Source organism: Alternaria hordeiaustralica (genome assembly GCF_023758085.1).
Source record: "Alternaria hordeiaustralica strain BMP 2776 chromosome Unknown scaffold_16, whole genome shotgun sequence".
NCBI classification, from domain to species: domain Eukaryota; kingdom Fungi; phylum Ascomycota; class Dothideomycetes; order Pleosporales; family Pleosporaceae; genus Alternaria; species Alternaria hordeiaustralica.
The window spans coordinates 401,178-414,198 of record NW_026056788.1 but is presented as its reverse complement, the minus strand read 5'-3'; the positions used below and the strand labels follow the sequence as shown (position 1 = coordinate 414,198).

At 53.0% G+C, this 13,021-nt stretch overlaps 6 protein-coding genes across 6 annotated transcripts; 3 read left to right on the top strand and 3 right to left on the bottom strand.

The window, feature by feature from the left end:
- Nucleotides 1-797: 797 nt before the first annotated feature.
- Nucleotides 798-1,562, top strand: J4E84_007426 (uncharacterized protein; the record flags this gene model as incomplete). Its single annotated transcript, XM_049390010.1, has 2 exons — nt 798-1,033; nt 1,133-1,562. 2 exons carry the CDS (start codon nt 798-800, stop codon nt 1,560-1,562), a joined length of 666 nt encoding a protein of 221 aa, XP_049242310.1.
- Nucleotides 1,563-2,083: 521 nt separating this feature from the next.
- On the bottom strand, nt 2,084-3,155 carry J4E84_007425 (uncharacterized protein; the record flags this gene model as incomplete). The annotated part of the gene is made up of 2 exons (XM_049390009.1): nt 2,084-2,965; nt 3,015-3,155. The coding sequence occupies 2 exons, from the start codon at nt 3,153-3,155 to the stop codon at nt 2,084-2,086; spliced, it is 1,023 nt and encodes a 340-aa protein (XP_049242309.1).
- Nucleotides 3,156-4,340: 1,185 nt separating this feature from the next.
- J4E84_007424 (uncharacterized protein) lies at nt 4,341-5,972 on the bottom strand (the record flags this gene model as incomplete). Its single annotated transcript, XM_049390008.1, has 1 exon — nt 4,341-5,972. The coding sequence occupies one exon, from the start codon at nt 5,970-5,972 to the stop codon at nt 4,341-4,343; it is 1,632 nt and encodes a 543-aa protein (XP_049242308.1).
- A 2,153-nt stretch (nt 5,973-8,125) lies between these two features.
- Nucleotides 8,126-10,669, top strand: J4E84_007423 (uncharacterized protein; the record flags this gene model as incomplete). Its single annotated transcript, XM_049390007.1, has 5 exons — nt 8,126-8,248; nt 8,303-9,072; nt 9,122-9,416; nt 9,462-9,665; nt 9,716-10,669. The coding sequence occupies 5 exons, from the start codon at nt 8,126-8,128 to the stop codon at nt 10,667-10,669; spliced, it is 2,346 nt and encodes a 781-aa protein (XP_049242307.1).
- Nucleotides 10,670-10,826: 157 nt separating this feature from the next.
- Nucleotides 10,827-11,393, bottom strand: J4E84_007422 (uncharacterized protein; the record flags this gene model as incomplete). Its single annotated transcript, XM_049390006.1, has 3 exons — nt 10,827-10,958; nt 11,039-11,238; nt 11,342-11,393. The coding sequence occupies 3 exons, from the start codon at nt 11,391-11,393 to the stop codon at nt 10,827-10,829; spliced, it is 384 nt and encodes a 127-aa protein (XP_049242306.1).
- Nucleotides 11,394-11,808: 415 nt separating this feature from the next.
- Nucleotides 11,809-12,961, top strand: J4E84_007421 (uncharacterized protein; the record flags this gene model as incomplete). The annotated part of the gene is made up of 2 exons (XM_049390005.1): nt 11,809-12,310; nt 12,405-12,961. The coding sequence occupies 2 exons, from the start codon at nt 11,809-11,811 to the stop codon at nt 12,959-12,961; spliced, it is 1,059 nt and encodes a 352-aa protein (XP_049242305.1).
- Between the last annotated feature and the right edge of the window lie 60 nt (nt 12,962-13,021).

Below are 13,021 nucleotides of genomic sequence, written 5' to 3'. Positions count from 1 at the left end.
CGATGCCTACACCGCCGAGACAGTTGATTAGAAACTTCAAAGAACCCTGTTATTCCAAATCTACGACTAGCTATCGAGTGCGCTGAAGGCATCCGCTATGTTGTGTCGAATGTTGCAGCATACATGTTGCTAAATATTATCCAAGTAGACATCTGCTAAGCCAATGTAGACTCGACACTCGTACGAGCATACCTTAACGCTGCAAACATCTGTAGGGACTTTACTTTGTTGCGTACAACTCAAGGATGGGCTCACACAAATTTCTCAGAGATAGAGTAACATGTGGACTTGAAGATGTGCTAAATGAAAGATGCGAAGAGAGATTTGATATCGCAACTGTAGAAGGAAAAGATAAGACATAGAAGCGTGTACTCTGTGTCAACTTGATAGGCCTGTGCCTCACGGCCATTTACGAGTAGAATGACGAGAGAGCCAATGAAGCAATACGCCGTGTATCGTACCATATAATGTGAAAATGAACTGGATCCATTCCGGAAAGACGCGTAGTGCGTAGTACTCTGTAGCCAATCCAATTGGGCAAGGGACTGACCATTGCTGGCGCCCAGGTGTTTTCGCGGTTTTCTCGAGTTGCATCACGTCAGAGATGTTATCTCATAGATACCCTGCGCGTAGGGTGTATGATATATCTTGGTGTTGATGAAACCGAAGATGAAGTCGACGAGGACCATGCCCCACTAGCGCAATGATGCAAACCATGCAAACATCATCACCACCGAATCGACTGATCTCATCCACCCATCTTCAAATCCACCGAATTGGGATTCCATCACAACACAATGCCTCCTCCACGGCTTTCCCCAGCGCTACTCCGCGCGCGACCGCAAGCGAATTACCAATGTCTCCGCCGCATCGCACCCTTCCGCCGCGCATCAACCACACCACCGCAAAGCGACATAAAGCCCGTCGTACCCTGGAAAACACCAACCAGCGTCTGGTCACCCGAGAACCTCATACCCCCACCCAAAGATGGCGAGATACTACTTGAGCGCCGACCAAACCGCGCATTACCACCGTATGTCTACCTTTGCACGAACACCCATCCTCAGCCCATTGACCCTCCATCTACACTCCGTCTTCGCAGCAACAACCCACTAACAAGCCCCCCTCCCAGAGTCCCACCCCTAATATCCCCGCAAATCCTCAAAACGATGCCCCTCTTCATCCTCGCCATGACCGCCTGCCTCTTCGCCTTCTTCAACTACCAAAAGCAAGAATCCTCCGTCGTAACCGCAACCCTCTACGCTTTACGCACAAACCCGCTCGTGCGCGAGCAGCTCGGCGACGAAATCTACTTTGCGAGTAAATACCCGTGGATCAAGGGCGAGATCAACCAGTTGCATGGGCGCATTGAGATCAGCTTCTGGGTTAAAGGGACGAAGAGGGCGGGTGAGGTTAGGTTGACGTGTAGGAGGAGGGGCAGGGGTGGGCTGTATTATACCAAGGAGTATAGTTTGACGCTGGAGGATGGGACGAGGTTGGAGCTTTATGATCCACAGGGGAATGCTATTGATCCGTTTCAGGCGATTGCTGTGGAGGACTAGAGGAAGAGGTGGATGGAGAGCATATCGTGGCTGTCATGGGGAGAGGAGCAACTCTGATGTCCGGAGTGTGTGGATCATTGGGCAGTGCTGGATGCGAAATCTGTCAACTCGCCACGTCCTGGTTGGTAGCAAGCACTTTCGCGAAGCACCGAGTCAGGAAAGATCAGCGAACTCTCACGCTGTGTACCATATGTAAATATATATGCGCATCACATATCACTAAGATGCAGTGACGGACCTAGTCATGGAATAGCAATACTAAATATTGCTAAGAGAGGAGTGAATGCTAGTAAGAACCCCAGAAAAGAAAGTAGCGTTTCCAATGAAGGACAGCTCGCTCGACAGATAGGCGTCTTTCTGGAGCGTCAACGATAGTAGTCTCGATTTGTAAAACGCCAATGCCGTGTGTAGCAATATGCTGATGTAACAACTTAAAGAAAAGAAAGAAAAAAGAAAGTGGTATCATAGTAATCGTACTCCATTCTCACAACCGTCCCCATACTTCTCCAAGTCCAGTCCACCTAGAACTTCTCGTAATCCGCCTCAGGCCTCCTAACACTAGGATGATGCGCCAAATTCGGCTTAACAAGATGAGCAAACTGCGGATTCACATTCAACGGATAGCTAATCTCCGGCATGCGCGCAGTCTCCTCCTCCTGCTCCTCGCGCTGGCGCTGCCAGAACTTCTTGCGTGCGGGCTCGCCCGACGTGGTGCGTGAGTAGATGGAGCTGGAGGGGCGGTGCGAGAAGAAGCTAGGTTTAGCTGGTGACTGGCTGTGGTAGGAAGGGAGGAAGGACTGGCGGGCGTTGCGGAAGGCGCGGAGGGGGCTGAAGTCGAACTGCGAGAGGCGGTTTGGGTCTTCCTTGGTGGGGGAGGGGACTTGAGGGGAGCCGCAGTCGACGGGTGGGGTGCCTGTGCGCATGGGGGGTGGGCTGTTGTTGAAGGCGCTGCGCGACGAGGTGCTGCCTGTGTGGTGTGTAGTTATGGTGAAGGCTTTGTGCTTGGGGTCGTATTGGGATTGCGTCTCGGCGTCCTCGTGAAGGGTCATGGCGCCTCGTGAGCGGACCATGCGGGCGGTGATTCGCCGAGACTTGTCGCGGAAGACGAAGCTTGCGACGATGTTGAAGAAGCCGATGACGATGGCTAGGATGCCAGAGGCTACGAGTAGGCGCCAGAAAGGTAGGGTGAGCGACTCTTGGCTTGTGGCTTCCTTGTTCATGTTGCCGAGCATGTTGAGCCCGACTATCATCATCGCGCAACCCAGGGTGACGAAACCATGCGAGGGACTCAGGAGCGGCCAGTTGCGAGCGTAGAAGTTGCGGAAGAGAGAGCATTCTGAGACGATGAAGAAGAGTCCGGCGATTGCGGTGATCACATGGCTCGTGGCATCGAAGAAGAAGAACTGCATGTGTGAGCTTTGAAGTGTCTCAAGAGTAGGTTTCTAGACGTACCTTGGAGATGATAAAGGTCTTCACCAGCATGACCACACTGCTGGCGACCACGGAAGCGAGAGCAATGATGTTCAGACCGCGCAGAACGTTAAGGATGATGTAGCCCGGACCAGCCAGGTGTTCGGCTGAGAGAAGCGCCATTTCGTTCGTGTAGAGAGAGTCGTAGGATACTGAATCGTCCAAGTTCGTAGAGAGATACAATGGGTCTGTCCAGCAGTCGCGTCGAGCGTAGGATGAAGAAGAGAGAGAGAGAGCGTATAGATAGAACAAGTTAAGTTTACGAAGATAAAGGTAAAAGGGAGTGTCCCACGCCGTCAAGGCAGCACGCCTTCAACAATAGTAACAATAACGAACAATAGAGACGTGAAGACTGAAGATAAAATGGAGAAGCAAGAACTCCAGGTGAAGGACGAGGGGAGCCTCAGGACATAATTCGCCGCTAGCCTGACCTGCCCATAGTCGCGAACCTTACAATAGAATCCAATATCGACCATCGCGCTGGGAAAGGCTCGTCGCCTCACCTTCGAGTGGCCCAAACGACTCCAGCGACCGTAGTCGCGCCCGTACTACCGGCCCATGTGAAACGCTCCCCGCTAGACTCGGCGGGAACGGCACTGCGAGAGGGCGGCCCAGTCAATCATTTCGCAGCGAGCAGACTCGGCTGCGAAATTGTTGCAAGGCATCGTACAGGGTCAACGTGGGGTTTTGGCATCCAGCCGATGAGGCGCGGTTTGGTCGAGGTGTGGCAGTCGCGTAATGATTGGTGTTGACGCCTTGAAACGCGCTCGCGTAGCCGCAAGGGCCGTGTTTCAGAGCTAGAAACATCCGCACGCCATGGGCTGCACCACCGCGGGCGGCAAGACATAAGCGGGCCTTCAATCGTTGGTAGCCCGTCCGTCCAATGTGAGGCGCCACAGTCTGGGAGTCGTTGTTTTGGGGTGCTTGCAGTGGAGATGGAAGGCGCGAGACTGGCGGGTACAAAGGGCGCCAAGCGAGGGTCTGTCAGCAACGGAAGTTTGTTCCAAGTGCGCTCCACATGCTCGTCCTTGATCAAACCATGATCGGCTTGTAGAGTCTTGTAAAGGACCGGAGACAGGATGTTTAGTCACCACAGCGGATGTATGCGTCACACATACCCAATCAATGGATAAGGAAAGATCATTGTATTGCAGTCCAAGAACGATAGGGTATAATGCGGTAAAAGATCATACAGTGCGCCGAGAACCGATGGTTCAGTTAATAGTGAGCTCTCCCCCAAACACTTTGCCCACTCGATATGCCTGTCGCGACCGGGGCAGTCGACCATTAACCTATAAAATTGTCAGCTCACTGCTCTATTACCCTGAAAGACCGGGTGTGGTGACTTACCAACGTAACATTCCGAAAAACCAGCTCGTTGCCGTCACTGAAAGGGCGAGTATTGGTCGGAAGATTAAAGACCTGTAGCAAAGACTGGTTCTCATCACGATCGTTCGGAGCAGCGTTGCGATCCGCCATCGGTCTCTCCGTTGTGTGGTGGGACTTCCATGCACCATCGCTTTCATCATGAACATCCTCCCGTCCGTATCTTCGCACATGTGCCAAACGCCAGTTCGCTCCAAAGAACTGCTTCCGTGATGGCCTGGCCTTGATCTCTTCAATCTTTGCAGCCTTCTCTTCCGAGGTCATGGTCTCAATTGAGGGCGCTATGTTGGGCGAATATGCACTCCGGAAGTCCGTTCCGCGTTGGGCTTCGAGATCGTCGACAGGCGCCCTTGTCGGACGTGAGACAGTAGCACGCTCGAATGGGTTGAATCCTGGTTCAGCATCTATAGTAACCCCCTCCATCAGTGGTGTCGGTAAAGAATCGTGAGCTATAGCATTCCGGCGGCTTGGTGCACTCTTGATAGCTCTGGTAGTTCTTCTCTTGATCTGCGTCGGCTGTTCATCCTGGATTCCCTCGTGCTGCATGGCACTGTCCGCTACAGCGAGCTGTGATATACTCTCCCTGGCCTTCCCGTGACCGTCCTGGGGTCCCGGTACTGAAGCCAAAGGAAGGTACTCGCGGTACTCTTCCTCGTATTTCGCCCTATTGGCTGTGCTGGTGAAGTTGTATACAACCCGTTCATTTGGCCGTCCTGAAGGTTTCACGCCGTAGAACTCAGGTTGATGGGAGAGAACTGACTTAAGACTCTTCTCCCAGGCGCCCTGGCCTTTGTTCAAGTAGGAGAAGCTCAAAGCCAGCCAGTCGATTATCTCCAACGCGGTCATACCTGTGCCTTTTGCACACACCAAGGCTATCCTAGCTAAATCGCGGTTTGTGTGACGCTTCGTTGGTATAGACGGACCTGAGTGTGCTTCGGTTGGGCTTTCAGAGATATTGGAATCTCTTTCAACCATCTCATTCGACTTCAAAACCACCGACTCTTGTTCCTTAGCCGCCGCAGGGGCAGCCCGATCCGGCAAACCATTGGTAGAAGGATGCTTAGGCGGGATGTGCGTACCCACTTGGGTAGGTTCAGAAACAGTAGATGCCGGATTCCAAGATTCGTTTTCTCCTAGCAGATCTGGACTATGTGTTGAGTCGGAACGAAAAACGTGCGGACTGGACGTTCCCGGTAAGATGTCGAGATCTGACGTCTCAGCGGTTTGGACAGAGCGCTCTCGCGGCTCATTGACCTGTGGTACTGAAGCGCTGTTGGACGATGAACTGTCCGGTTTCATCTCGCTGGGTCTTGACATAGTCTTCTGGCCAAGAGTTCCAGCAATTGACGTGTCTTCTATCGGCGCACTCTGCTCAAGTGAGGTTTCTTGTGACGTGATCAAGGCATCTGGAGCTGGGGTATCTGCGGAGGATAAGCCAGGCAGAGCATTATCACGAACCTTCCCTATATCCGGCAGGATCTTTGCCCGATCTGGGTCGAACCAGGACAAGGGGCTGGTCTTGGCCGTTGTTGACCCAGACTTGTCCTCTGACATGGGCGGAACATGTGTTGAGGAAACAATTTCCACTTCATGATTACCTAATCTTGCAGCTGATGGATGACTGATCGAATTTGCCGAGCTCGTTGGTGGGAGTGACGCATGACGACGAGCGGTGTCGACATCCGGAGTCTCCGGTATCTCTTGTTGGCCCATTTCTGCAATACGTGATTTTGTGCGACAGCCGGGACTATACATCGATCAGACTTGTCTGGAATAAAACATGTACGCACGTACCACTGAGCGTCTTTCTCTCCGGCCTTGACTAATGCGGTCTGTTTTCGACATCCCGAGCAAAGAGCTGTAAAGGGGACCTGGCTATGGGTGTGGCTCGGATCTTCGAGGGCCAATGCATCCTCATCATCTTGCGTAGTGTTTGGTTGGGAGACACGGGCGTTGGGGAATTTTTTTGATAAATGCTCGGGTATAGAACTGTCAAACTGGCTCGACCGTTGTGATGGTGTGTTCGGAACCTCTGTACGCTCGAGCAGCTTTGGTTCAAGTGGCTGAGATGGGTCCAAAACATTCTTGGGCTTATTGAGGTTGACGGACGTGGCAGCACTCGGAGCGGTTGGGGCGATCTCAGGCTCCACACGCTTTTCAGGAATGACCTCTGGGACACGATCTAGTGACACGGCAGTTGAAGCTCGTTGGGCGAATCTCGGTTTCAACAATTCTCTCACGACAGAGTGACTAGCGGGGGCCGGTGCTGAGGACACGCTAGAAGGTTTACGCGTTCCGATATCACTCAAGCATGCTGAGCATCGCCACTGTAGCCTGTCTTCTTTAGCCTCTATTTATCATGAAGGCGTGAGCTCCTTACGGATTAGTGCCCGGGGCGAGCGGAGGCTTTCGACAGCTATCATGGTATGATCTAGAGCATCCCGAGCATGCGACTATCGGGTTATAGCTCGTGGCACTGGATTTATCACAGATAAGACAGGTAGCTTTAGGAAATGAACCGGAATTCAAGGGCTTTCTTGATTGAGATACATGGCGCCTTCCTGAGATATCGCGGGCGTTCCGGTTTACATGTGGTTGGGGAGCAGTTGGTGCTGGGAACGACTTGGAGACCGGTATTATGCCCGCGTTCCGGTTACTTTGCGCAGTCGAGGTGTCTACAACGTGTTCATTGAAGCTATAGTACTCGTCAGTATAGCTACGTATTCCTCAACATCCTCCATACCTGTGCGTGATTGCGCTAGGGTCAGTCGAAAGACCTGCCTTTCGAATCGTCGAGTTGGGTTTGCCGGATGTTGTGCGTTGACGCTTTATTGGAGGCGGTGATATCACACTCTTTCGGCGCGGCTGTGCGTGACTTTGGCTCAAGGTGGGAGGCTCCCCTGAGACTTCCTTGTGGAAAATGCCAGGCCGATCATGATTTGGTAGCTTGAGACCAGGTTCAGAAGGCCCCTGTTGTTCGTGCTCATGATTTTCCATTTGGAATGTTGGACGGAGAGCTAGTACCTGCAATAGTACAAGAATGTCAGCGTGTACTTTTGGATTATCGTTGGAAAAGTCAGGCGACGTTGAACGAGGTGGATCCGTTCTGCTCAGTTTGTTTGTTGCATGGCAGCATTTCGCTGCACTGGAGGCTTCCGCTTTGTTTCTTCAGCGGGCAAGCACGCGCAAACAGTGAAGGCCGCGACATACTAGGCCACGCCGCAGGCGCAAAGGCAAACCATCTCAGTGTGCTCAGCGATCTAACCTTTTACCAATGGTCATCATGGGAGAAAGGATCCGTGTCAGATGTCAGTACATGGGTACTTACTTGCTGTGTGTTTCAATCCGCTGACCCGACTTGGAATAGAGTGGGCTTAGTCCGGAGAGACGCGTCTAGGACAAGGTGCCGCTTCCGCGCGACATACGGGAGATGACGATGTGAGAACAGCCTGCGAGCGGCCATGCGGAGTTTTTGATTTCTCATGCGTATGGGTGAGAGAAGGATGCGAGGCGGCAGGTAAAAGCGAGAGTGCGCCGTTGTTGTGTCGTCCGGTGTTGAGGACGGAAAGAATCAAGGGCTCCAGGGCTGTGCGTCGAGCGTGGAGCGCGCTATCACGTGCCGATGATCCGGTGGGGCAGGCGCATCTGGCCTCTGCGTGCACTTGCATGTGCTTGCTGTACAGATTCACCAAAGTTACGGCAGCGCTATGAATTTTCTCAAATCAGCGGTCGCGTCTGCGATATCGCAGGGCCCTGCCTTTGGTTACACATTTGGGGATCGGGTCGATTTGAACGACTCCATCTGGACACTGCACAACGGCACAAAGCGAGTATGGCCCGGAGGTCTGCCTGTGCGCGAACACTTGCTAACGTACGCCTGCTAGGAAGACGGCTCCAAATGCAGCATCTTCTCCTTCGACATAACCGCCAACAAGTCGCGACTGCCCCTCGCTCGCAATGCGCTCCGCAAACTACGCACCCTGCGTCATCCAGGAGTCGTCAAGGTCCTGGACACGGTAGAGACGGAGACATATATCTACATCGCGACCGAACGACTAAGCCCACTCAGCTGGCATGTTAAGAGGAAGAGTCTGACAGAAGAGACCACGAAATGGGGGCTACACAACATTGCGAAGACGCTCAAGTTCGTGAATGCCGATGCTGCGTCGATACACGGCTGCATCCGCCCAGCGTCTATATTCTTCAGCGAGAGCGGCGAGTGGAAACTTGGCGGCTTCGATGCGCTGAGCTCTGTGAAAGAGGACGATTCCATAATACCGACCTATGGTGGTCTCATACCAGATGCGGGACGGTACATGGCTCCTGAAGTTTCCAAGGGAGGGTGGGAGGTCGTTAAGCAGAACCCGACGCACGCCGTAGATGCATACAACTATGGTATCCTTATCTTCGAGGTCTTCAACGGCAGCTACAACAGCAGCGACCAGCTAGGGCAAATGAAGAGCATTCCACCAAGCATGCACCAATCATACAAACGCCTCCTCAACCCAAACCCAAAGTCGCGTATGAGCGTGGGCCAGTTTTTGGATCAGGGAAAGCGCATCGGAGGCTTCTTCCAAACACCATTGATTCAAGTGACGGACGACATTGAGAATCTGGGATTGAAAGCCGAGGACGAGCGGAATGAGCTACTCGGGTAGGTGGTTCCAGAATCCATTTCCAACCAGTATGCTGACCGATCATAGGAAGCTCGATGCAGTCGCGGACGACTTCCCGGCGGATTTCTTCAAGATGAAGGTACTTCCTGAACTACTGAAGTCTGTCGAGTTTGGAGGCGGAGGTGCCAAGGTTTTCAGTACTGTCATGCAAATAGGACAGAAGCTTTCTGACGACGAGTACGAAACTCAAATCACACCGGTTGTTGTACGGCTTTTCGCAAATCCAGATCGAGGGATACGGGTCTGCTTGTTAGACAACCTGCCGCTCATGATCGACCATCTACCTCAGAAGCTTGTGAACGATAAGATCTTCCCCCAGATGGTAAGCGCCACTTCGATTTCTTGAACGAAATACTAACATCATTAGGTGACTGGCTTCTCGGACATCGCACCGGTAGTGAGAGAACAGACAGTGAAAGCTATTCTTACTGTGGTACCTAAGTTATCAGACAGAACAGTGAATGGCGAGCTTCTTCGCCATCTAGCAAAGACGGCAAACGATGAACAGCCCGGGATTCGGACCAACACTACAATCTGTCTAGGAAAGATTGCGCGGAACTTGGGAGCTAGCGTGCGTCTTGATACATTCGACGTACAGAACAGACACTAACATATTGACAGAGCCGAGCCAAGGTCCTCGCAGCAGCTTTCTCTCGCTCGCTACGTGACCCGTTCGTACACGCTCGAAACGCTGCGCTGCTTGCACTGGCCGCAACGGCCGATCTCTTCACGGAAGATGACTGTGCGACCAAGCTCCTTCCTATCATGTGTCCTTCGTTGGTAGACAAGGAGAAGCTCATTCGCGACCAAGCACAGAAGAGTGTTGACATCTACATTGCACGGATCCGCAAGTTCGCGGCCACAATGCCGGATACCGTGCTACCATCACCAGGTCTCGCCGCTGGCGGGGGGCCTACCCCACGGATTGGAACACCTGCAAACGATACCTCGTGGGCCGGCTGGGCCATTTCAAGTTTCACAAACAAGTTAGCATCTACAAGCGGCGAGATGCAGGCCAACTCTGTAACCAATGGAGCAGTGGATCAAAGATCGTCCTCTGTACCACCAGCTACCACAACAACCAGCAAACCACCAGTCCCTGTAGCCACAAAGCCCGGAATGACTCTTCATAGCGCGAAGAGTACCGCTTCAATTCCTACCATCAAATCACCAGATCCAGCAGCGGCGTTTGATGACGAGGCAGAAGACTTCAACAATGACTGGGGCGGCTTCGCTGACGAAGAGGACAAACCACAAGACGAGGAGGATCCATGGGGTACACCAGCCGTGTCGAAGCCAGTATCCACGACGTCATATGATGACAAGGGCGAGCCTGACTTCGCGGGATGGTTGGCAGCTCAATCGAATGCGAAGAAGCCCACGAAGAACGCTCTTCCAAAGGGTCTCACCAAATCAGCTGCGCCAGCAGCAAAGGCCGCTAGACCGGCAGTAGGAAGCAGATCGAGCACGACAGGAACGACGAGAAAGGTCATCGTGCCGCCTAAGAAAGAAGTCAAGAAAGAAGAGCCGAAAGCTGACGAAGAAGAGGAAGGCTGGGGTGATGCCTGGGATTGATAACGTATCTCGCAAATGATGTCGATTATTCAGCATAGCGACGGCGTCTTTGAGATGGGTTGCACCTGATAGATCTCATTGCAACATCGCATGACTAGTTTTAGAGATTACAATCTTAGGGATACATAATGTTACAAATGACGGCGTTTGTCGAGCTCTATGCTTTCTTCTCTTCCTTTTCTCGCTTGCCGAATGTGTAGGCTAGACCGCAGCCAGCTACATTGATCGCGCAGAGAGCGAGTGAGCCGCCTCTTACTATGCCGCGAGCGCTGAGCTTGTTTTTGATGCCCTGTTTTTGGTTAGATTTTGCCACTCTCAATGTAGTCTGATGAAGAAATCCTTCCACGTGGAAAATTGATTAAAACATACCTGACTTCTCCGCATAGCAAGCAATGCATACAACCCACTCCATGCAGCCGTGATACCGGCAGCATCGGTCTTGTAGTTGCTCAAGTTCAGGTAGGAGGAGAAGAGCAACACGGGTGTAAACGTCATGGGGAAGAACTGGAATGGACGAGCATGTTGGGCTGTGATTAGGGTGGCGAGGAGTGTTGGCGGCACGGAGTTCTCTGTACAAAAATGATTGAGTTAGTGACCTTGCCTCGATGTTTGTACAAGACAATGTGAGGCACGTGCGACGAGGTGAATCAGGAAGTGATGGGATAGACGTACCTCCCCAATTCCTCAGCGATTGCAGCATGGAGGCTTTCGGTTGTTCGGGCATTGTGGAGTGCGTGTGTGCTATTGAAGTGTGTAAAAGAATTGACTGACGAGTGAATATGTCCAGTGCTCAGGAACAAATGCGCGCAGAAGGGTACATGGGTTGAGATTGGGTGAAGACCATGACGTTGGTCCGGCAAGTGGACCGCCCGCCCGTGCCAACCCAGCACATGGAAACTGGCCTCCGGGACTCGCGAACTTCGACAGACAACAGATAACGCCTTAACGACTAATACAACCACAACCCCGTCACGGGACGACATTTGATTCACGCACACCCATCGCCATCACCGCCGCATTATCACCAGCCGTCCACACTTGCGCATCGGCCTCCCACCCCCACCGCTGCCTGCCCCGGCAGCACAATCTCCCACCACAACACACCGATACCCCACAAACCACCTCTCACACAGCACACAATGTCAGGCAAAACCTCGGGCTCCGACGCCAAATCGCGAGACCACCACGACGGCAGCGCCGGCCGAGCCTTCACGGTCGAGCAAAAAGCCGCCGTAATACGCATCAAATCATGCGCGCCAACCGCCTACTACAAGATCCTCGGTCTGGAAGAAGTAAAAGCCAGCTGTTCAGACTCGGATATCAAGAAAGCGTACCGCAAGCTCTCGCTCCTCACGCATCCGGACAAGAACGGGTACGACGGCGCCGACGATGCGTTCAAGCTGGTCAGCAAGGCGTTCCAGGTGCTGAGTGATCCGGATAAGAAGAAGAAGTACGATCAGTTTGGTGGGGATCCAGATGCGCGGTTTGATCCGAGGGCGCATGCGAGTGCGAATGGAGGGGGTGGTGCGAGTCCGTTTGGGAATGGGTTTGCGAGGAGAGGAGGGGGTGGGTTTGAGGAGGAGATGACGCCTGAAGAGTTGTTTAGACAGTTCTTTGGGGGTGCGTTTGGGGGGCCTTTTGGTACGTTTTCCTTTGCCCAGAGACCTCGGTCTTGAAGTTGTGGTCTATACTGCACAACAAGAACAAAAAGACGACAACGAACTAACACACACAGGCGGCATGGACACAGGCCCAGGCTTCGTCTTCAACCTCGGCGGCGGCCCCGGCGTCCGCGTCCACCAATTCGGCGGCGGCCGCCCACGCAGACGCCCCGGCACCGCCGTCCCCCCCGGCAGCGAAGGCCAACAAAACCTCTCCTCCGCCTTCGCCAACCTGCTCCCCCTCCTCTTCCTCTTCGTCCTCCCCCTCCTCTCCTCCCTCTTCTCCGGCTCAACCTCCACCTCCGCAAGTCCCAACCTCGTCTTCGAAACACCGCGCTCCCCCAACACACTCAAGCGCGTGTCCACGCGGATAAAGATAGATTACTACGTCGATCCCAAGGATGTGCATGAATACACACCGAAGAAATGGCGTAAGCTGGATGATATAGCTGAGAATCAGTATGTGCATATTACGAATACGAGGTGTCAGAATGAGAGGGTTAGGCAGCGGAGGGCGATGGAAGAGGCGCAGGGGTGGTTTAGTGTCGATCAGGAGGCTATGAATAAGGCGCGGAATATGGAGTTGAAGAATTGTAATAAGTTGAGGAAGTTGGGCGTGGATGTTTACTAGATTAGGAGGTGGTTGGGATGAATGCGTTCTGGTTCTGATGAGGGATAGACTTTGTCGTAC